At 40.7% G+C, this 23,893-nt stretch overlaps 1 protein-coding gene across 1 annotated transcript in view; it reads left to right on the forward strand.

The window, feature by feature from the left end:
- The first annotated feature begins 495 nt into the window (after nt 1–495).
- Nucleotides 496–23,893, forward strand: part of Dhx36 (DEAH-box helicase 36) — a 36,390-nt gene continuing 12,992 nt past the window's right edge. Inside the window, exons 1-19 of the mRNA XM_005077926.4 lie at nt 496–813; nt 2,414–2,538; nt 3,364–3,598; nt 4,748–4,786; nt 5,956–6,126; nt 7,224–7,303; nt 8,189–8,263; nt 8,538–8,704; nt 10,005–10,086; nt 13,332–13,472; nt 13,707–13,809; nt 14,140–14,227; nt 14,970–15,025; nt 17,498–17,562; nt 18,423–18,566; nt 21,107–21,224; nt 22,024–22,122; nt 23,393–23,566; nt 23,715–23,801. Coding sequence (XP_005077983.1) covers nt 598–813; nt 2,414–2,538; nt 3,364–3,598; nt 4,748–4,786; nt 5,956–6,126; nt 7,224–7,303; nt 8,189–8,263; nt 8,538–8,704; nt 10,005–10,086; nt 13,332–13,472; nt 13,707–13,809; nt 14,140–14,227; nt 14,970–15,025; nt 17,498–17,562; nt 18,423–18,566; nt 21,107–21,224; nt 22,024–22,122; nt 23,393–23,566; nt 23,715–23,801 — 2,265 coding nt within the window. The 5' untranslated portion in view covers nt 496–597. The remainder of the gene's footprint in view (nt 814–2,413; nt 2,539–3,363; nt 3,599–4,747; nt 4,787–5,955; nt 6,127–7,223; nt 7,304–8,188; nt 8,264–8,537; nt 8,705–10,004; nt 10,087–13,331; nt 13,473–13,706; nt 13,810–14,139; nt 14,228–14,969; nt 15,026–17,497; nt 17,563–18,422; nt 18,567–21,106; nt 21,225–22,023; nt 22,123–23,392; nt 23,567–23,714; nt 23,802–23,893) is intronic.

Here is a 23,893-nt window from a genome sequence, read left to right on the forward strand (position 1 = left end):
GAGAACTCAAACATATTTACTCAAAAAATGTTTTAAGGTCACGGTGGATTATTCTGGTCACTTCCTGGCATCGTAGCATTTCTTTTACTAAGTTAATTAGGCTGCTCTTCAAGGACGACCCGGGGTTCAAGTCCCAGCACCCACAGGGCGGCTCACCCACCTGTCTGACTCCTCCAGCTCCAGGGGACCCTGACGCTGGGGGTCAAAACCCCAAAGGCACACAAATTTAATTAAATAAACAAAATGCTTAAAAAACAAACAAACAAACAAACAAACCCACTCAGATGTCCACACTCAGATCCCGGGCTGGGTTCTAAATTCTCTTGGTAGCGCCGGGCCGCCCACCGGGCAATCCCAGCATCCAAGTCAAGCCCCACCCTCCTCTGAGCCCCACCCTCCGAGCCCCACCCTCTTTCCCCGCCTCCGTGCGCGACGACGTCGCGCCGGAAGCGCCTGCTTGTGACACTCCGTCAACGGCCCGCCCTCTCGCGCCCGGGCGCCGGAAGCGGAGCAGGCGTGCGTGTGCTCCCGCTTCCGGGCCCGGTCGCCATTGTCAGCGGTTGCTTTTCGCGGTGGGGCCGGTGGTCGTCCGGGACGATGAGCTACGACTACCACCAGGGCTGGGGCCGCGACGCCGGCCCGCGGGGCTCCGGCCAGGGCTCTGGCGGCGGAGGGAACCGGGGCCCAGGCGGAGGAGGCGGCGGGGGCCGCGGGGGCCGGGGCCGGCATCCCGGACACCTCAAGGGCCGCGAGATCGGCCTGTGGTACGCCAAGAAGCAGACGCAGAAGAACAAGGAGGCCGAGCGGCAGGAGGTACGGAGGCCGAGGCGGGACGCGCTGCGCCCGCCCAGCCGGGGGCCCTCGGCCGCGTTGGTTGCTCGAGCTGCGGTGCAACCTCCGCCGCGGTGACGTGAGGGCGAGCGGCTCCCTGACTCCGGAGCCAGCACCACCCTAGTCATCCCCGGGGTCACCCGAGCCATCACTCCCGCCTGCAGCCCCGGGTCTCCGCCTGCAGCCCCGGGGTCACCCGAGCCATCCATCCATGCCGCCTGCAGCCCCGGGTCTCCGCCTGCAGCCCCGGGGCCACCCGAGTCATCCTCGGGTTTACCCGAGCCATCACCAGTGCAGCCCCGGGGTCACCCGACCCATCCATCCGTGCCGCCTGCAGCCCCGGGTCTCCGCCTGCAGCCCCGGGGTCACCCGAGTCATCCCCGGGTTTACCCGAGCCATCCATCCCGCCTGCAGCCCCAGGACGTGCTCTGCTGGAGGACTGGGCAAGCGTGCTAAATGCGGATTGCAGCCGAAGCCGGCTCTGCTCGTTAGGGATGGCATCACTGCCCTCGGTGGGCTGACCGGCACGACTCCTCTTTAAGTTGTTGGCCCCTGGAGCCGCCAACGGAAGCAGTAGCGCCCCTGTCTTGAGATGTGGATCTCTGAGACAAGAGTAGTATAGCTGACAGTGCTATCAACGTGAAAAAAATGCATTGCACGCCCCCCCCGCCTCCTCTCCCTTTGGTTTCTGCATCTCAGTTTTTCTGTGGAGTCGGTAACCACCGTCCCCGAAACGCAGGCAGACCCCGCAGGGCAGTGCTTGGCTAAATCTCATCAGGGGATGATTGTCAGTGTGATTTGTATCTTGAAAATCTGTAGTGTAGGAAGTGTCATGATTTTTTGAAAGACCGGTTCTAATGAAAAAGAAAAGTAGATCATTGCAAAGAAGCTTTCGGGATGGCATTTTTTCGGGTGATTTAATGAAAAACACTTTCAATAGTAGATAAAACGTAATAAGACATAAACCAGTTTATTCTTTCCCACTTAACCACCCCGTTTTCATAGAAGCTTTCTTGGAGCTTTTAAAATCTATCTTAATACTTTATCACATGTTTTTGAGAATCAAGCCCCCTCCCCCACCTTTTTTTTGACCCTGTTGCACACATGGGTTTTGAATGCTGCTGTGGGGAGCTGGACACCTTTGCATTGTACTAGCAGGAAAGAAATACATGAGCGAATGATGCTGCACTGCTGGTCTGTAAAATGTGCGGCACTGATGATCAGAGGAAGAGAAGGCTGGGGGGAACCCAAGGCAGACTATCCGGAGGCGGGAAGAAGAGTGTATGCATTGAAAGTGGCAGGCCGTGCATGGGCGTCATAAAGATTTTCATGAAGGCCCACTCTGGAGGTGGGTTAGTAAAACACTCCAGTAGGGTGTCGAGAAATGGAAGGATAAAGAAATGGAACATTTGGCAGCAGGTTGATTAGGAAGAAAGAAAAACTGGAACATTGGCTTTAGGGGTGGTGAAATTGAAGGGATGCTTTTACTTTGTGTTCTTGGTGAAGAGGATTTTTATTTAGGGCCTTTAGATGTAATTTTATGCATGTTTGTATTAACAGATAACAATTTTTTTAAAAATAGAGAGCTGTAGTAAACATGGATGAACGACGAGAAGAACAAATTGTGCAGCTGCTGAATTCCGTGCAATCTAAGAATGATAAAGATTCAGAAGCACAGATATCCTGGTTTGCTCCTGAGGATCATGGGTAAAATAAAAATGTTCTCATAAAGAATATTGAAAAGAAAAAATTTGCTATAGCATTGGCTAGACAAAACAAAACAACAACAAAAAACCTACCGTCTTTAGTCTTTATACTGAGTCACAGTTAGTCTTCAAGAATCTTTTTAAGTGTAGCACAAAGAGATTTGAAGACAGACAAAAATGGTTTTGTTTTGTTTTTTGAGATAGGATTTCTGTGTGTTGCCTTGACTGTATTGGAACCCATTCTGTAGCCCAGGGTAGGCTTGAACTCAGAGATCATCTGCTTCTTCCTCCTAAGTGCTGGGATTAAAGGTGTGTGCCACCCCACCTGACTCTAAGAAGGAGGAATTTTAGATAGCATATTCCCTAAATGTCAGAGTGAGATATTGTTACTTGTGTCTCCTACCTGTATCTTCCCTTTCTAAAACTCTTCTGTGGGGCAGGTCTACATAGAATTAGCTTGCTGCTGTTTCAGATGGTTGCAAAACCATATTTATAGGAAAAATTGTATTTTGGAAACTGTAAGGAGGCAAAAAAAGAAGTTGTAAAGTAAACTAACCCTTGAAAAATCAAGAAAGGTAAAACAGTAGAAATGACTGCCAAGGATGGATGACTGTTGTGTGGATTTTGATTTAAGTGCCTCAGGGAATTAGTTATCTGGTAATAATCCATGTAAAAGTAGGGAGAAGTCTGAATGTGTTGGAAAATTTCAGTATGATTCATAGCTACATTGCATTGCTTTCAGGGTTGGAGACCATAACGCTTGTTTAGATCCATGTCCCGAGTCACTCTTCATCTGGTCCTTGTGCTCTTTATTCTGTGGTTATAGGTACGGCACAGAAGTGTCTTCAGAGAAAAAGACTAGCTCAGAGAAGAAATTTGACAACCAGGAAAAGAAATCGCTGAACCAAGAAAAAAAGACGTTTAGGATCACAGACAAATCATACATTGACCGAGATTCTGAGTACTTATTGCAAGAAAATGAGCCAAATGTAGGCTTAGACCAGCAATTATTGGAAGATTTACAAAAGAAAAAAGCGGACCCTCGGTATATAGAGATGCAGGTAATGGAAACCACACGGTGGGACCCCAGTCACTGTTGTCCCACCCTGGAGAGGATGGAGTTGTGGTTGAAGGTTCAGTGCTAGGTGTGGTGGAGCGCCATGTCTCACCAGGACACCCCTGTGGCAAGTCTTTTCTTTAGTGGCAGAGAAAAGCAGCGTGGGAATTCCGTAGCACCTACGGTGTTGTATCTCATTCACAGATGCATGTGTTGAGAAGTGCTTGAGAATCTAATGCCTTTGAGAACAGTTTTCTAGGCCAGCTAGTGAGGAATGTCAGTTCAGACGCTTAAACTGTAAGAATTGTGACGTTTCTTCCAGCTCAGGACGTCTTTCTTTTATAGATGATAAAACTTAAATTTTCAAAAGCTAGATGATCCCTTTTATGTTTACCAGCATTTAATTGTACTCCCACAATGAGGACTGAAGTTGTACAAATTATGTGTGCCAGACAAGCTATTTAAAGTCCCCCCCTTGAGTCAATATGTAAAATTGTATGATTTGTGAATGTTCTAGATATAGATATGATCAGATCTTCAAATGTGCACACATAAATATGTAGAGAAATACTAAGGGTATCCTGAGGTCCATATCTTATAAATAGTTATTGCTGTTTTTGAGAAGGCACAATATCAAATCTGTGAGAAGGGATTAACCCATTGGTTGCTTTGGTCAAGGTTGAATTTCTTATTAGAGTAGATTAGCTGAGGTTTTCCCAGCCTCCAAATTGTGTAGCTGTTTGATTCCCATGAGGAACAATATGATTTGGACCCTGGTGAGATTTATGAAGTGACTGGCTGAGAGAACTTTTACATTACGAACAAAGAATTGGTTACCTTTGCATTAGTAAGTGGTGTATGAATGAGCAGGGAAAAGAACGATGTAGACAGTTAATCTGTGATGAGTGTATAGAGTAACGTGATAAAAGAATTTAGAGGTTGTTACTGAATTACTAGGTGATGAGTCACGTAGCAGTTTCTAACCTCGATGAACACAATTCTAATAAATGTCTTGTAATTCTGTTTAAGTCATGATATTTCACATGCACTATAAAATAATTAAAATATTGTTGTCTAACACATTTACCTATGATCTGTTCTGATTATAACTTGATGATGTTTATTCTGAGAATGCTTTTTGTTTAAATTTCAGCATTTCAGAAAAAAGCTGCCTTCATATGGAATGCAAAAGGTAAAACATGCTTTGTACTCTTTGATTTGCACAAAAGTTAACCATAGTTTTTAAAAGAAACTCCACTTTGAGAACCTTCTCCCATGGGGCAGCTGAATGAATGTCCTAGAGCTCTTAAAAATATATGAAGCAGTTTTCTGGTATTGTTGTCCAAAGACTATTAAATTCTTTGGAGGTTAAAAAGTAGAATTTCCATATGTGTCTCTGGAAGATTATGGTGCTCTTAACTGAAGACCAAGCACTTGGGTTAAACTTGAATTAAATTTCCAAGAATAGTGTTATAATGGAGTGGCCCATTTCATCACACCCCCTGCATAGACTAACATAGTCCTTTATCTGGCTCTGTCCTCCCAACCTTATTTATTTATTTTTTCTTTTTCTTTGCTTTTCATAGCGCCTATTACCATCTGACATCTCTGTGTGTGTTCCCCTCCTAGTCTAATGTAAGTTCTTGAGGCCAGGGTCTGTTTTGCTTATTCTGTATCTCTTGATGTGGAGCAACACCTGCCGATACACTGGCAGCCAGAAGCTATTTGTTGAATGAATGAGATACGTCCCGTGGCTGAGCACAGCCCTCAGTGTCTGTGGGGATGGGTTCTAGGCCTTTGGGTTCCACAGCCTTCAGATGTTCAAGTACTTTATATAAAATGATAGTATATTTTCATATAAGCTATACACATTCTCCTGTGTAGTTTAAGTCATCTCTAGATTACCCACAATACTTCCCTCTAATAATATTGTGTAGGGAATTATGACAAGTTCAGTGTAAGTGTAATTGCTTCTTCAAAAATTTTTCATCTGTGCTTTAGTCCTACAGATGCAGGAGTCCTGGCCTTTGAGGATCAAATGTTTACCAGCTTTTTTAGTGTTTAAACTTGAAACTTGTTCTCATTATATACATTGTTAGAGTAGATAGGAAATATTTAAATAAGTTTTATATATATATATGTATATATATGCTATATATAACATTCTTAATGTAGTAGGGTGACGGTCTTGTTAATAGGGTGAATTGTTAGTATGAACAACGTTAGTGTGCATCTTAAGTTTTTGAGATGTTATTTTCTCTGATGCATAATTAACTTATCTTTACTTCAGTTGGAGAGTTTCACTTTTTCAGACCTCGGTCAGCATGTGCCGCTCTTCACTCGTTTTCTCTTTTGAACTAGGAGCTGGTAAATCTAATCAGTAACCATCAGGTAACGGTAATAAGTGGTGAAACGGGCTGTGGCAAGACCACGCAGGTTACGCAGTTCATCTTGGATGACTACATTGAAAGAGGAAAAGGGTCTGCCTGCAGAATAGTGTGCACTCAGCCGAGAAGAATCAGTGCCATTTCAGTAAGTGAGCTCGCACTCGTGGAAATTCTTTCCTCTCTAAGGAATTTTGATTGAACTTAACTGCTTTTTAAGATTTGCAATAATTCTTTAATATAACTCTAATATATAATATATAATAGTAATTCTTTACTATACTTAGGAAGTGTCCCTGTGAGAGCAAATGCTTAATTAGTAAATATTTAATAAGGAATACCTAAAAGTGGATGACATCTCTTTCATCAATAGTAGATGCTCGCAAGCTCAAGATTAATTAGTTCCAATACAAATGCAAAGAATGAAAAGCCAGTAAACTGTTCACAGACCTGACGAGATGCTGCAGTCCTCTCGGGGTGCTTTAACTTCTGCCATGAGGCTTACTCAGTGTTCTTTTGGAGGTCTGTTCCTCAGCGTTGAAGTATGTGAATAGTGGTGAAATGGGAAACCGTGTCTCATTGCAGCTGTTTTATATGGACTTGTGAGGTCTGAATGAAGCTCCTCAGAGAAACCACATCGGGGAGGAAGTAGATGTTGTTTCAGATGTCTCTTGTGCTGCCCCGTCGTTTAGCACAGGTGATCTGTCAGCCCACCATCGCAGGACGTAATGGAAGTCAGCAGGGATTATAATTAAATTTCATTTTCCATTTTGTTTTTGGTAGTCATGACCCTTGAAAACAACCAGCCAGGACTAGGAGTTAGCAGTTTCTGTTACACACAAAAGAACAACAAATAGAAGAATAAATAAGAAATTATCAACATGTACTTAATTTCAAATTGCAATTTCCAAGTTTGGACTGTGGACTATAGCAGACAAATCAAAAAGAAAGTAATTATAGGATGTCATGGAAAGAAAGATGTTTGGAAAATGATGATGAAATGAGAGAGAATTTGGTCTTGAAGGTCTTTATAAGGATAAATGATAACTAAACAAAAGAAGCTGGCCGTGTGCCATGCTCAAAGAAAACACCACATGGTTTTAGGGACCTAGGACATCAATGAGTGTCTAGTTTCTAACCTCATTTGAAAATCAGTTACTGTTTAACAACCCCAGATTTTCATGACAGTTAAGTACATCTGTCTAAAGGAATTTGTATTTTATTTACAACTTTTTTAAATTAAAGGTTGCTGAGAGAGTAGCTGCAGAAAGGGCAGAATCTTGCGGCAATGGTAATAGTACTGGATACCAGATTCGTCTCCAGAGGTAAACAGTGTTCACTTTGGTTCACTTTTTGTATACAGGTAGTGAAATGTTGAAATCAGGAAAACATTTTCGCCTCTTTTATGTTGATTCTTGTTATTAGAATTGACATTTATTTCAATATTTTAAATTATATTTATTTATGTGTATGCATGTGTATATATGTACCATGGCATATGGTATGTGTGTATCTGTCTGTCTGTCTGTCAGAGGACAACATGCAAGAGTCAGTTATATTTACCACCTGAGTCTTGGGGGTTGAATTAGGGCCCTTTCATATGTTTTGAAGGACAAGCAAGCAGAGTTTATTGAGAAGAAACCTGTAGGAGGTAGAGGACTAGAAAATGAGTTCCCCTAGAATTAATGGTTAAAGCAGTGTCAGTACTAATTGGCTTGCTGCCGTGAACTCCTCTCTGAACCCTAAAAGCACCATTTTAGAAATGTGCTTTCATACTAAGGACTGATTTGAAATCATGCTTTAGTGGTGGACTGTTGTTCCCGCTAAATGAGCTGGTGTCCTGTACCCTTTGATACTGCCTGTCTACCCCTTTATAGAGTCTGTTAACAATGTGTCACTAACTCCATTATCTACCTCTGTAAAACTTCTTCAATCCTTTCCTAGAGCTCAGGTTGCTAAATCTGTTTACATGAACAGAATTGTCTTTACTGAACTAGAAACTTAGAGCCCATAAATTCATTCAACCTTTGAATGGTAAAGGTTATACCTGTGAGAAAGAAATAATGTCAATATCAAAGTAAACTTAAGAGTAGTAGTTTCCTTTACTTCCTTGTGGTAGAAGCATAAAGATTTTTCTCAAACTTTTGTGGAACTTAGTACTTTCTTGGAAAAGAAAACCAAGAATTAATAGCTTGTATCTTTGTTCACAGTCGGTTGCCAAGGAGACAGGGCTCTATCTTATACTGTACAACAGGAATCATTCTTCAGTGGCTCCAGTCAGACTCGTGAGTATGTTTCAGGAAAGAAATAATAAATGTTAGCTAAGAACTGAGTGTGCTAGCTTATGCTTATAACCTCAGCACTTGAGAGATGAAGGCGGGGGTGGCTCAGGAACTCAAGTCCAGCCTTGGCTACATGAGGCACTTTCTCACCCTCTCCAAAGTTACGTAAACACAAACACTCGCAGGTGCCCTAAGGTATCATTGTTAAACGGGACTGTGTTGCTAAAAATGGTTGCTTTGAGTTTCGAACTGTTACAGATTTCACACTTTCTTCTAGGCGTTTGTCCAGTGTTAGCCACATTGTACTTGATGAAATTCATGAAAGGAATCTACAGTCAGATGTTTTAATGACTATTATTAAAGATCTTCTCAATTTTCGATCTGACCTGAAAGTAATATTGATGAGTGCAACACTGAATGCTGAGAAATTTTCAGAATATTTTGGTGAGTAAAATTTGATAATTGTGCTAAAAGAGGTTTCAGAAAAATCGGTAGATTTAACTTCAAGACAAAAAAAATTACACAGTGGTAGTTATAATAAAATTGAGTGTTGACTAATTTGTTGTATTTTAACTGTGTAGTCTAGTTTTCTAGATGAAAACCCAAGCCTGCTTTTTAAATAGTAGCATCACTTTTCTTTCACTGTGAAGATACCTAGTTTCTTGGTGCTGTCAGCAGACAATGAGGTGGCATCATAGAAATCAAACTGCAGGATTGAAAGTGTTTATAACTTTGTCCGTGTGTGTGTGTGTGCGCGTGCGTGTGTGTGTGTGTGTGTGTGTGGGCGTGTGCAAACCCCCTGTGGTGTCTATGTACCATCATAGGCTAGGTTTACAGTTTGCCAATGATAATATTAGTGCTCCCTTAGGAAGTGACTTCAGTGTGTCAGGTAGTAGTTAGCAATTTGTCTTCACTGTTTTCTTGTAAAATCTTGCAAGTCGATACTGGTATTGCGTCAGTTCTGCAAATGACAATGCAGCCTCAGAACTGTTAAATAACTTATCCAAGGTTGCACAATTAACAGGGATTATCATTGCATAATTAGCAAAGATCCTGAAACTAGACTTCACTACTCCGAAAAATGCATTCTGTAGAATATTCTTCAGTGTCTTTCCTCCTTATAACAACAACAAATATTTTGGGGAAGGACAAGAAAATGAAATGTAGCAAATGAGGTACTAGATTTGATGTGACTTTAACTCCGTGCTGTGCAGGTGAGGTACGCGGCAGGGACAGCCGCTCAGGCCCTCTGGCCTCTGGTCTGCTTGGCATTTGTTTATTGTGTGCTTGACTTGCTTGTTAGGGGACACAAATAGCATTTCAATGACAGAGATAATCTGTTAGTTAGCTTAAGATGGAAACAGTTTAATAGTTGATTAGTTTCTGCTTTAACTTTCTATTAACCCCCAGTGACACAAAGATTAATGCTTTTTACTTAGTTTGTCAGTAAAACTAGGACTCATCATTTTACAATCTGAAATAGGTTTTTAATGTATTTTGAGTTCAATCTAAAATGACTCTTTAGTATACAGTGTTGTTTTTTATAACTATGAGCACTTTGTACAGTTTGTAGATGTAAAATAACTATTAGAACTAGGCTTTTTTAAAGTTGGGTAGGAAAAGTAGAAGATATAATGCAGAACTGTTTCTTAGGTTAAGAATATTTTACTGTCATAGTTGTGTTGATTTTTAATTTTGAATATTGAATGCAAAGTAATGATTATGTTTTTCTCTGCTATTATAGGTAACTGTCCTATGATACATATACCTGGTTTTACTTTTCCAGTTGTGGAATATCTTTTGGAAGATATCATTGAAAAAATAAGGTAAACATTAGGCAGTAAAATCAGTTAAAAAATACTAATATATTCATCTTCCTGTGTCAGATTTATTATCATTCATCATTGACAAAATCCTCTCAAATCTAATGCTAAACTTGGCCACAAATGAAAATACCTTGATGTCTTAAAAAAACTCCAGATTTCTCATTTTACTTAATGATATTTCCAAGTGTGGGTGGTATTTTTAAAGATCCTTGGACAGCAGAGTTTGGTTATTGTAAGTGTTTCGGGAGGATCGGATAGGACAGGTATTCTGGCACTCGGGAGTCACAAACTACTGAATGTTACACAGCTCAGGTGGAAAGGTATCCTGGAGCTCCGGAGCAAGGACCACCACAAACCACAGTAAGCATAGCAGCTTACAGCCCAGCCTTAGGGAAAGGCTTCCCCAGTGTATTGGCTCTGCTCCTGCAGGACAGGGTTTTCCAGCTGGGGATGTTGGCCCAGTGTTGCAGTTTTGCTCCAGCAGGAGAGGGTTTCCTGACAGGCGAAGTTGCTACAGTTCAGCTCTGGTCTGCTTCCCCGAGAGTGGAGACTGAGTGTAACAACGCCGCTCTGCCAGGTGAAGATTTCCCAGGCCCAAGTGTTAAAGTCCTGCTCGCTCTGCTCTGCCCAGGGTCGCCTCAGCTCCGCCGCAAAAGAAGATCTTCATCCAAAGCTGGTCTAAAGCGTTTATTAGAAGAAAACAGATGGACTAGCCAAGCTGAACAGACACAGGGTTTATATAGGGCGTCCAGGGTGGGGATTGGTCAGATTTCAGTGCTGAGCTCAGATTGGCTAGAGCTCTGCTCAAGGACTGGTTAGTTTTCTGCACAGGGTTAGGGTCCGATTTGGCTCTGGTTTCAGGGCCAAAGTGTGTTTCTTTCTCTGGTCCTTTTTAGCCTTTTGGGTCTAGTTTTAGGGCCAGGGTGTATTTCTTTCACTGGCCCTGATTCCGGGGACAAAGTGTGTTTCTTTGGCTCTGCTCAGGGTGTTTTTTTTGGCTGGACCTTTTCCCTACAGTGTCTCTGTCTGTAGTGCCTGAACCTCTCTTCTGGTCTCCAGCCTGGTTTTCATTCTTTTGTAGCTTGTTGCCTGCCTTTTTAACGGGATTTCCCACCAAGCTTCTTGTGCTTTTCCCAGGTAGTTGGTTGTTGTTTCTTTTCAGCAAGGTCTCACTATATAGCCCTGGCTAGCCTGGAATTCACCATGTAGACCGGGCTAGCCTCAAACTCAGATTGTCTCTTTGCCTCTCCAGTGCTGGCCTTAACGATATCTGACACCGTGTGTGACTTTTTCCAGTTTTTATATTTTCATGTATAGTCTTGTCTGTTTCTCTGACACCGTGTCTGACTTTTTCCAGTTTTTATATTTTCATGTATAGTCTTGTCTGTTTCTCTGACACCGTGTGTGACTTTTTCCAGTTTTTATATTTTCACCGTATAGTCTTGTCTGTTTCTCTGACACTGTGTCTGACTTTTTCCAGTTTTTATATTTTCATGTATAGTCTTGTCTGTTTCTCTGACCACACTTCTGTATTTTCACGTCTGAGGACCGTGTCTTGGAGACTACAGCACTCCCTAAACTCTCAATCAGTTCTTTAACCAGAAATATCCCCATAGACACCGTGTGTCTTCATATATTGTCTCTCCTCACCACTGTCACCCGTATTCAGGGTCCTAGTTCATCCTGTGCCACTTCTCCAGCTGACTGGGGAGTCAGTGACTCTCACTGGCTCGGGCCAGCTGATCCTGTGGGTTTCCCCATCATGGTCTCGACTCCTTTGTTCATGTTATCTCTCCTCCCTCACTTTGATTGTGCTCTGGGAGGTTGGCCTAATGGTTAGTTGTGGATCTCCACACCTGCCTCCATCTCTTCCTGGAAGGGGGTTCCAGCTTCCTTGGGGTTGTGGATTGTAGGCTGGTTCTACTTTGCTTTATGTCTGGTAATAAATTGCTTTCTTATGCTTGCCGGAAGGCAGAAAAGATGAAGGAATTCTGGCAAAGGGACTGATGTAACAAAAAGGTTTCTGTGTGGTCACCATCCCCTGACCAGCTTCATGGCTGGGGGAGCTGAAGGAGGATGGTCCTTTGGGTAGAGATTTAAGCCCAGGTTGTGTCCTTCCATGAGAAGGGAGCCCGGTAGGGAAACAGGAGGAAAGAATCAAAGGCCAGGTGAAGAAGACGGAAGGGTGGGGACGGCCGTGACTGCACCGTGAGGGCCGTTGGAGGTTACCTCTGATGGTGTGACGTCACTGGGAAGAGAACCAGCTCTTGCTTCCGCTTCTGATGGGGATCTTTGTCAGCCTCACGTTGGTGCCTTTGTGTGTATTAAAGACATAGGGAGACCCTGGCCAATGGTCTGAAGAGGAAGGTGATTCCCACATTTTATTCTTTACTGTATGCCAGGCACTTTATCACCTTTTAGCTTCTCACGCTAGTGTGTGGAGGAGTATGAAGTGTGTGAGTCTGACTGGAGCCTGGGAGTCCAGTCCTTCCACAAGACCACAGCTGGTCTCCATCTGACTCTTTCACCCTCCCCGGTCCATCTAGACGCTGTCCTCCGAAGTCTGAGAGCCTTTGGGGTTAAAGCACCTGTTCCCGCTCTTTCTCAGAGCTCACGATGCCAGCGAATACTTCCTGGACATGTGTACTTCCTTTGTTACGAAAACAGACTGTATGTGTAGCACCATGGTGTCCCTGTGTCACTAGACAGGACGCATACTGGCTCTCCCTTTTGCTGTAACTGTGACAGCAGAACTATGCAGTTTCTAGCATGGATCTGATACGCATGGAGTGTGTGAAATTTCAAGTCCTTGGGTTGAAATACTGCTGGCATTTAGAAATCTTACTTTCTATGCTCTTACTCTCTGCACAGCTTGGTTTGGAAAAACTCTCAAAGTCCAAGTTGTTCTCTTAAGCTGTCATTAAAAGTCTTACTTAGACCTTGTATTAAAATTTATTTTGGAGTAAGCTTAAAATTAAAGATGAAAGTTATCTCAGAAATCATTTTTCATTTAGATTGTTTAGATGGCATATAGATTTTATATACTTTGGTAGGGAATACTTTTTATCTTAAATGTGAAGTTTTAGTGTTAACAAAGTGAGTTAATATTTTGGGTAACATTTGCTGGAAAGTATAGTGAAAATATTCTTTAGAATCTGGTTTGAAATCTCTAGTGTAAAAAGTCATATTCTTAAAGCCATAATGTTTCAAATGTGGGGAAATACATAATACTCTTTATATTTTAGATATGCTCCAGAGCAAAAAGAACATAGATCCCAGTTCAAGAGGGGTTTCATGCAGGGCCATGTAAACAGACAGGAAAAGGAAGAGAAGGAGGCCATCTATAAAGAACGCTGGCCGCTTTATATAAAGGAACTGCGGACGAGGTGAGTGTGTGGTTGGATGGCGGAGCCGAGAGTGTGCTTGACGTGAGAGAATCTCAGTCTAGCTGCACACTGCTGATTTGGCTTACCCGTTATTTATTATCCCAATAATGTTAATTTTCTCTTATCTGTAGATTGTTGTTCATATGCGGACTGAGTTAACTTTAAGGTTTTATAGCTGATTAAGCCACAGAAAAATTACCAAGCGTTTCATGACTTTCTGTGTAATCTTGGTAGATACTCTGCAAGTACCGTGGATGTTTTGGAAAGGATGGATGATGATAAAGTTGATCTGAATTTGATTGCTGCCCTTATTCGATACATTGTTTTGGAAGAAGAGGTTAGTTTTGTTTAGTTTTTCTTTAAGCAATTCAGTTTTTAATTTTACTAATGTATCAAAGCCATGAAAAACTCACTTTCCTAAATGCTTTTTAAAAAGTGGACTAGAAGGAAACCTCAAATAACATGTTTAAACATTTAACTTCTTTAAAAAAGACTGAAAAATTATCTCTGGATTATAACTCTGAATTTTCAAGGGGATCTGTATTCATATAAATAGTAACTAAAATTCAAAGCTTCTTTAATTTTAGTGGGTATTTAAGTGTGTATAGAATTGATGTTGGTGTGGTTATTGATGTGGGCCTCTTATAGTGATTTCCTGTCTATATAGGATGGTGCAATACTGGTCTTTCTACCAGGCTGGGACAATATCAGCACTTTACATGATCTCTTGATGTCACAAGTGATGTTTAAATCAGGTATTCTATAATGTATTATACTATAATCCAAGACTGCTACTTGAGTTCGTGTAATATATATTGTCTGCTCCCCTTTTTTATTTGAAGAAGTTATTAGTAATGGAACTACATTGGCATAGGATTTGGTGGTCTAAGCTTGTTGGGTTTTTTATTTTAAGAAACTGAATGTTTTTAGAAGTCCTGAGTTATAAGTGAAGATCATACATCATGAAACTTTTTAGTTTTATGAGTATTATTTTACCCCTTCTCTGAGCTTCCTTAATGAGATTGAGCTTTCAGATTATAACATTGGCATTCAGGGACTTTCATCCCCCCCCCCCCCCCCACACACACACACAGTGGAGGTTTTATTAGTAGTAGGGTGCAGTTGCTGGCCTCGTAGGGATGTGATTTAGAGTGGTGACTCCCAGCACTATAAATTGTAAGGATGTGGGCAGGGGCTGGAGTCTTGGCTCAGTGGTTAGGAGCGCTCGCTGCTTTCCAGAGGATCCGAGCTCAGCTCCCACTGCTCCACCTCAGGTGGCTGATAGCTGCCTCGGACTTTAGTTCCCGGGGCACACAGCTCAGTCTTCTGGCCTTCACAGGCACCCATACATACGTCATATACACCCAGAGAGACACACACATTAATAGGAAAAGTTTGAATCTTGAAAAGAATTGATAAACAAGTGCTTATATTGTTCCGTACATGTGCCGTACATGTTTAATGGATCAATAATTTAATTTATTTTTTAATTTTCAGATAAGTTTATTATTATACCTTTACATTCACTGATGCCTACAGTAAACCAGACACAGGTATGTTCTTAAATTTGTTTTCAGTCTTGGATTGAGGCAAACTTTACAACTGCTTGCTATGTTTTGTCTGTTTTTGAAATTAAAGTGTATCCTCATTGTTCCCACCTCCTTCCTTTTCCTTCCTCCAGCCCTTATTCTGTACCGCATATAAACTGCTCCTTCAAATTCATGACCTCTGTTTCTGTGTTCTTGTGTGTGTGTGTGTGTGTGTGTGTGTGTGTGTGTGTGTGTGTGTGTGCGCGTGCGTGCACATACATTCTTAAATATATAAATATGGCCTGCTGAGTTTGCATACTATTTATTGCTTTATATGTATGTGATTTTTAGAACTGACCACTTGGTGAATCAACTGGTGTGCTGTTCTCTGAGGAAGGCTATTTCTCCTGCTCTCAGCATTCCTTGGTTGCCTGTGGTTCTCTTTCTAGGGTTGAGGCCTCAAGGCCTTTCCCCTTTGATGCTGTCCTTCATCAGGTCTTGCTAGGCAGTCATGCTGATGAGACCTCAGAGGTGTTGCTGCTTCGACATTTCTAGGAGATGAAATTCACAGCCAGCCTTCCATTCCTCTGACTCTTTCCACCCCATCTTCTGCTATGATCTCTGAACCTTAGGGGCAAGAGTTGTGTTGTAGATTTAACAGTTGGGACTGTGTAGCACAAAGTTTCTTGTTCTCTATCTTTTGATTGGTTGTGGATTTGGTAATAGTCTCTGTTGCAAATAAATGATAGGGAGTGAGACCTATACTTCCCTGTGGGTAAAAGCATAAATATTTAGAATGTAGTTCAGAATTATACTGGTTTAATTAGGAGGCAGTTGTAGATTTTCCTCTAAGATCCGTGACTTCATTGTTCCTGAGTACTTGGCAAGTTTGGCATGTTTTCCCTATTGTTGATTAGACATTAAGTCCAATTGGAGAGCTGTTTGTTAGTTACTAGCAAGGTGTGCCACACTAGTCACTATTTGTAGGCATCATAATTGGGTAGAACTATTGGTTTCTTTCCTCCCTTGGAAGCTGGATGGTGCCTTCTGGTACTGTGAAAGCTAGTTGTCAGGGAGGAGGCTTTCAGGTCCGAGCCGGCTGTGATCCTCTAGGTTCTGTGTATGAAGTACATGGTGTCTTCAGCAATAGGAATCTACTTCAGTCATTGGGAGAAAGCCAAGGGCAATAGCAAAGCCTGTGTTTGGGGACATCTCTTAGACAGCCCTGATCTGACCGGCAACTCAAACAAAAAGGGGGTTTTCTAAGACCCACTGCTGAAGTTTTCATTGCATAGTCTATGCCTCTGGGGGTGGGGGCAAGGGGAGCATTGTCATCCCAGATGATAAAGTTTCATTTAAAGTATATGTGTGTTTTCAGGGGTTTGCTAAGTAGTGACGCATGTTAAAAAATACAAAGGACCATTTCTTTGGAGGATGGTTTACAAAAACTTAACTAGGATAAATTACCAATCAGATTAGTTTTGCTAGTTACTAAGTTTAAAGAAGGACTTCATCAGTAACTTGTTTAAGTTTCCTTAATTAAAGAAAAAAGTATGTGAATACCACTAAAAAAGTCCAACCTAGAAGTTAGTGTGTAGTGTTTATTGGTGTTTGAGGTTTTGATCTCACAATTAGAATGATAACAGATTTCCTGTTTTACCTATAATATTTTACAACTGTTCTGGCTCCGTCAGATCTAGGATTTCCTTAATGAGAATGATAGTTTCTGGTACGACAGTGTCTTCAGACCTTTGTAGAATGAAATGAAGTAGATCAAAATGTACCTTTCTTTCGTTCCAGTTTTCTATTCTTTTTTTTTTTTTTTTTTTTTGGTTTTTACAAGACAGGATTTCTCTGTATTGTTTTGGAGGCTGTCGGTCCAGCCCGGCCTCGAACTCACAGAGATCCGCCTGCCTCTGCCTCCCGAGTGCTGGGATTAAAGGCGTGCACCACCAAAGCCCGGCTTTGTTCTAGTTTTCTATTCTTTCTTTTTCAATCTGTGTGGTGATAATCTGATGGGAGGGAGGACTCAGCCTGTTGTGTGAGAAGAAGAAGGCCATGTGGTGGCAAAGAATGGGAAGAGAGAACTCTTGTCATTGTGGAACTGGCAGAAGTGTGTCTGATAGGAGGTTCTTCTGTCTGTCTTTGAAGAAGTGTGTCTGATAGGAGGTTCTTCTGTCTTTGACCCTGACCTAGTAGGTTTGTCCTCAGTTAAAGCTGTTTCCCTTTACTCTATGCTCTCCAGCTTTTGTTATAGATGTGCTGAAAGTTGTTGTGACTCTGCCTCTTGTGTGATACACTTGTGACATCTGTGGGAGCTGATTTACCAAAGGAGGGTTTTATCATGTTGAAAATGTGTTTGCTATTGATAGACCTGTAAACGGGAACATGCATTATTAAATAAGCAAATGCTAAAATTGATCACACAGTCTCAAAAAGTAGCATTGTAAAGATATGTCAGTAATTAGTATACTGTTGATGTATTTATTCTTACAGGTATTCAAAAAAACTCCTCCCGGCGTTCGGAAAATAGTAATTGCTACAAACATTGCAGAGACTAGGTAAAAACTATTTTAAATATCAGCTATTGAAGCTTATATAAGTTTTGAGCCCCATATATTGTTAATATAGTTAAACCTTTGTTCTCTATAAGATACTTTATAATTCATTTTTTTTAATCATGTTTTAACATTACTCATAGTGGCAAATATAAGCTGTAGTTTTGTGTTTTTTTTTTTAAGCTGTTCCTACTGTTACTAGTTCTCTTTTTCAAAGTAGACCTTTTTCACTGGGCCCACACCTTTTATCCCAGCATTCAGGAGGCAGAGGCAGGCGGGTCTCTTGGAGTTCGAGGTCAGCCTGGTCTACAAAGCTACACAGAGAAACCCTGTCTTGAAAAACATCAAAAACAAAAAAATAAAAAATGTTGTTTTTCAAAATGTCTCTAAAGAATCGTGGGAGCTGATGTAGGTTTAGCCCTTTTGTTTGTTCTCTGCTTAGGGATAATATGATTTTATAATTAACTACGTGTAGCCTTAAATATTTTTAATGCTTTTTGGAGATACATATAGCTCAGTTGCTGAAACAAATTGTCTTATAGAAGCTGCTGTTTAACCCAGGTCCTTTAGGGCTCTCATAAGGAGATGGAGATGCTAAGAACATGGCTGTGGGTCTGTGAGGAGGCAGCAAGTAATGGGACCCTTGTCCTACAGCCCTGATGCCGCCATTGTAGGCGCTTGACTCCTGTAACACTGAAGAATGAGAGGAGCAGTGAGAGTCCTGAGCTACTGAGTCCCATTGGACCCAGTAAAAAGCGTTTTAAAAATACTTACGAATGTTATAAACCCATCTATAGGCTTGGTGTAAGTTAATAGTCCTCTTGATGTACTTCTGATATTTCTTGTATCTATTTCCCAAACAGCATCACCATAGATGATGTGGTTTATGTAATAGACGGAGGAAAAATTAAAGAGACACACTTTGACACACAGAACAACATCAGTACCATGTCTGCCGAGTGGGTCAGTAAAGCTAATGCGAAGCAGAGGAAAGGCAGAGCGGGAAGGTAAGATGGAAACGCTGTCGCTGGCCTGGGGAGCCTGGGAGCAGTTGTGTGAGCAAATCAGTGCTGTGATGTAGAAGTCTTACTCATAACATTTTTGGAGCTGTCAGTGTTTGATTTTTAATTGGCATATAAAAAAATAAGCTTGTAAGATTTTTATACAACTGTACGCTTTACTTCCCCTTGTCCTTTCCTTTACTTGGATAGTGCCTTTCCCATGTAATATACACCCTCTTTCCCCTGCCTTCTGCATTTAGACTTTTCTTCCTACTCGTATCTCTTATATTTTCATATGACCATCCACCTGCCTATCTGACCATCGTCTGACTAACTCATGTGTATATACACGTTTACATGTAGGTTCTGCATAGGAGTGAGCATTTGGTATTTGTCTGCCTGAGTGGCTGACTTAACATTTTCCTGCAGGTATCATCATTTTCATCTTTACAGTGGTTCAAATTCTATTGTATATATTTGTACCACATTTTCTTCATCAGCTCATCTGTTGAGTTAGTCTGATGGTGTGTCTTGGCTATTGTGATAAAACCTGCTCTGATGTTAGGAGGAGGTGAGATGGGATCTCAGTGTAGTTTGCATTTGCATTTTCCCATGCCTACCTATTACAACACTTTTTTAAAATAAGAAAATAGTTTTATTTATACTTTTTGAAAAATTATCTACCAGGTTTTTATTTTATGAATGTTTTCTCCAACAACCTATCATCTAGTTAATTAAAATTAATAACCTGCATTAGTTGCATACAGTTTTTTTTCCGCGTCCTTAACGCATGCATTACCTGATAGTAACTGGGTGCTACCTCCTCTCCTAAATGCTGTGTATGCTTAATTCTTACCTCATAGCTGAGGTATCAACTGCATGTTTTAAGAATAAGGAAATTGAATTATAGAGAAATTAAATAACTCATTCATAGTCCCAGAGCTTTGTACATAGTAGAGGCGGAATTTGAATCCTAGCAGCCTGGCTCCACAGTCTGGGCTTCTGGCCACTGTCCTTTTAGGCAGTACTGATTCTGACCATCAGTCTCCAGTGAAAACACAAGAGAAGCGCCCTTCCCCGCTGGTGAAGCAGTGAGAATGATGAGAGCGTCTGTTCAGTGATGAGAGCAGCGTTTGCCTCGAGCTTTGCACATAGTTGTGCTTATTGCTTCATCTTGATTCGTTCTGTAGTCACGTTGATGACAGAAAATGTCAGGTGTTGCAAAAATGAGTAAATAAAAAGTCACCAGTCTTACATATGGACTCATGTTAGCAAAGGAAAGTTAAAGAGAACTTCATTGGCCCTTATGTCCCTTTGTTGTAAATGTGGGTTCAGTCTATAAAGCTGTCTTCCTTGCTATAGTCTTTACAGTTTGTCTCCATCTAACCTAATTTCCACACAGGTTCTTGTATTGTGAAGTTGATATTTCTCAAAGCCTGATTAGATTGATGGTTATTTTGGAAACCAGAAACCAGACAAACAAAAAAGTACTCTATCATATGGTCCACTTTGGAAATATGGTTAGTTTCTATGAGGTGAAAGTTATTAGGTCTGTAACACCAGAAAAATGTTAGATAATAGGTACTGAGTCTGTGTAGACTTAGGCAGAACAACAACAAAAAACCCTGAAAGTTTTAGAACTCTTACTCTACAGAGGTGAGAGCCTTTTGAATATTATTCTGTTTAGAAATACATGAATTCTGTCAAGTCAGTTGTGGCACCAAATCACAAACATAAAAGAGGAGGCAGAGGCAGGCGGATCTCTGTGAGTTCGAGACCAGCCTGGTCTACAGAGTGAGTTCCAGGACATGGTCCAAAACAATACAGAGAAACCCTGTCTCGAAAAACCACAAAAAAAAAAAAAAAAAAAAAGAGTTTCTGATGTCTGAGAGCTCACTAAGTAGAATACATTTAAATACATTTTTTAATAAACGCAGTCTAACATAGTGTAGGGTTTGTTATAAAGGATGTTTCCAAGGTATATTTAGTGTTATAGCTCTAACCCTGACCAGAGTAGATTGCTGTAGTTTGAGTGAGGTCAGAGAAGTTGCAGAAATAGGAACCAAATTGTGGATGGCAATGTCTTCCTTTGCTTTCTGAAACTGGAACAGAAGAGCTACCAAAAGGCCTGGGAGTGAGTTCTAGCATTCTGTAGTACAGAAGGACAAGCATACTCCAGAGTAACATGTTTCATACTTCACAAGGACTAAGAGAGGCGCTTGAAGGCGTAGGTAACAAATGCAAATGGACTGGTCTAATCAATGCTCATATATATTATACTGTACTTAAAGTTATTGATATAGTGATTGAAAGAAAAGTAATGTTTAAAAAAGGAAAGGAATCAGAACAGCAAAAACAAAGTAAAATTTGGACCATGGGTTTAGGGTCTTTCCAAATAGACAGGAAGGAAATAGGGTTTTGCAGCATGAAATAATAATTATGTGTGTAACAGGCTGTGAGAAATGGATGCTGGGTATTTTCTCTTCCTGTTTCTCCTTTTGCATTCTAAAAGTCACATTCTTGTTAATGCTTTTTTCCTTTTTAAGAGTTCAGCCTGGTCATTGTTATCATCTGTATAATGGCCTCCGAGCCAGCCTTCTAGATGACTACCAACTACCAGAGATTTTGAGAACTCCTTTGGAAGAACTTTGTTTGCAAATAAAGGTATATTAGTTGGGAGAATTAACAAACTAAATGGAGGGTGGTATTATAATTTTCAACATTTTTAATAGAAGAAAGTATAGTATGACCCTACAAAAAGGAATTCTTTTTATGAACTTCACTTTACTTGAATGAAGAAACAAACTCCTTGAACTTCCTTCTGATATATATCAAACAGTTGTCAATATTAGGATCAGGGGACCTGTCTTTGACTCTCACTTTCTACTTGGAAACTTTGTTCTGCTTCGTTGAGCAGATTTTTTTACTTAATGTAAGATTCCTGTATAAAATTCTTAAAACCTTGTTGAGCATAGAATTGTCAGTAAATGTTAGCTACTGTTACTTAACTTTTATGGATCAGAGGATTGAAGCCACAGCTTTATGCTAGACAAGCTCTCTACCCTTAAACTAACTCCATTCTCAAAGCCCCCTCCTCTTTTTTTTTTTTTAACACCTTGAGATGGTCTTAGTAATTGGCTCAAGCTGACCTTGGCCTTGAATTGTTGATCATGCTACTTCAGCTTGCTGAGTCGCCAGCATCATAGTCTGTCCTGCCAGGCCTGGCTAGCTGTTATATCTTCAAATGTTAGAGGGGGGGGGGGGGGGGAGGGAGAGAGAGAGAGAGGGAGAGTGTGTACACAACTAACCCTATTTCTAAGGTAATCTGTAATCAGCTTGTTGAGACTTTTAATCTGATCACTTTTCTCACTAGTTAATTTGCGGTTAGAAAATGTTATATAAGCTCTTGAGTACATGTTTTTACATCTTTTTGATCCATGTTTAACTGTATTTGTCTCCACAGATTTTAAGGCTAGGTGGAATTGCTTATTTTCTGAGTAGGTTAATGGATCCACCATCAAATGAGGCAGTATTGCTCTCCATAAAACACCTAATGGAACTGGTAATTTTGATTCTTGTGTTTGGATTTAGCATGCTACAGTATGTACACTGGCTACTTTACAGTTTTTATGACTCCAGAGTAGATTTGATATGACACTTCTCTCGTGTTTTTAATATACAAGTCTTGTTCATTGCAAGATTGATTTAAAATTACATAAATCTTGAAATTTTTCTTTAGTGATCTTCATATGTATTCTTGAACTGGGTTGGCTTATTCTACTCTTATCATAATGCTCTCTTCTCAAATTCAAATATTTTAATGGTAGTATGGACATTTGATAGAGGCAGCCCTTATGTCTTGAAATATATATAAACAAGTGTCTTGTCTCTATGATGCTTTAATAATTCTTGAGCTGTCATTCACCATGATAACTTATTTCCATAGAACAGACTTTTCTGGTTTTGTTATTTCATTTTTATGCTATGAGAAAGTGACTGTAGTTGACAGTCATTCCTCCATGGGACCATGTGGAGGGGTACAGGATTGGCCATGAATTAATTGCCACTGTAGTATGAAAAGTGCTGAACACTACTATTTGCAGCTGTATGTGGTGATTTCAATTATGAGTCAACTAGAAATTCATAACCTCAGTCATACTCACACATGTTTTACAGCATCTCTCTGTACTGTACTAGACCACATACAGAAAGACTATTTTTGTTTATCCACAAAGTCATGTTGGCTAACACTAGGTTGGAGGGTGCCAAAGGCATGTTTTATGTATATCACAGGTTTGGAGCTGTCCATGCAGATACTTTTTTAAGAATTCGGATTTTGTAACACTGAGGTAGGCTTTTAAAATAATAAACTGCTTAAAATAGCACTGTTAATTATCCAACCATGCCCTTATGTTTCCTTGGTGTCCTCAGGATACTTTCCTAGCTGCCCTCATTTGAACCAGATTACACAGAGAATTGGAAGAGAAGTCATTTCTGTGTCTGCCCCTCACCTCTTTCTGCATCGTGGCACCTAAACTAGACTAGGGACTGTGCATTGCACCCACTTGTTGCCGTTTTATAACTGCTTTACCACAGTGATTGTTTTTCTTTATTTCTGACATAACATTTCCAAGTTGTAGATTAATTGTGTTGGTTTGAATAAGTCACTACCTTTGCTGACATTAGAATTTATGATTTTGTTGAAGGCATCTAAAACAATGCTTGGCATTTGGGGCTTAAGAGAATAAGCCTGTGTGTTTACAGCTAGCTACAGTAGCTTCTGATGGAGTGTTTTACTAGGCCTACTGTAAAAGCATCTTCTTCCCTTTCAGAGTGCTCTGGATAAACAAGAAGAATTGACACCTCTTGGCGTCCATTTAGCCCGATTACCTGTTGAGCCTCATATTGGAAAAATGATTCTGTTCGGGGCTTTATTCTGTTGCTTAGATCCAGTGCTCACTATTGCTGCCAGTCTCAGCTTTAAAGATCCCTTTGTCATTCCACTGGTAAGACAGACAGAAAAGACGCTGGGATTTAATGCTAAAATTATTTACTGCTCACGTGTATTTTTCATTATAATTTCAGTAAAATGTTCATCATTATTATTATGTCAGAAACACTTAAGCTATAACTGTTTTTTTTTTTTTTTTTTAGGGAAAAGAAAAGATTGCAGATGCAAGAAGAAAGGAGTTGGCAAAGGAAACTAGAAGTGATCACCTGACAGTTGTGAATGCATTTGAGGTGAGGGAAAACCTTGTTGTGCTTGTAAAACATTATTCAAGAGCATATTTTAAAATACCTGTAAGTGACCATATTTATGTCTTAGGAATACA

The sequence above is a fragment of the Mesocricetus auratus genome, unplaced genomic scaffold, assembly GCF_017639785.1.
Source record: "Mesocricetus auratus isolate SY011 unplaced genomic scaffold, BCM_Maur_2.0 Super-Scaffold_100011, whole genome shotgun sequence".
NCBI lineage: Eukaryota > Metazoa > Chordata > Mammalia > Rodentia > Cricetidae > Mesocricetus > Mesocricetus auratus.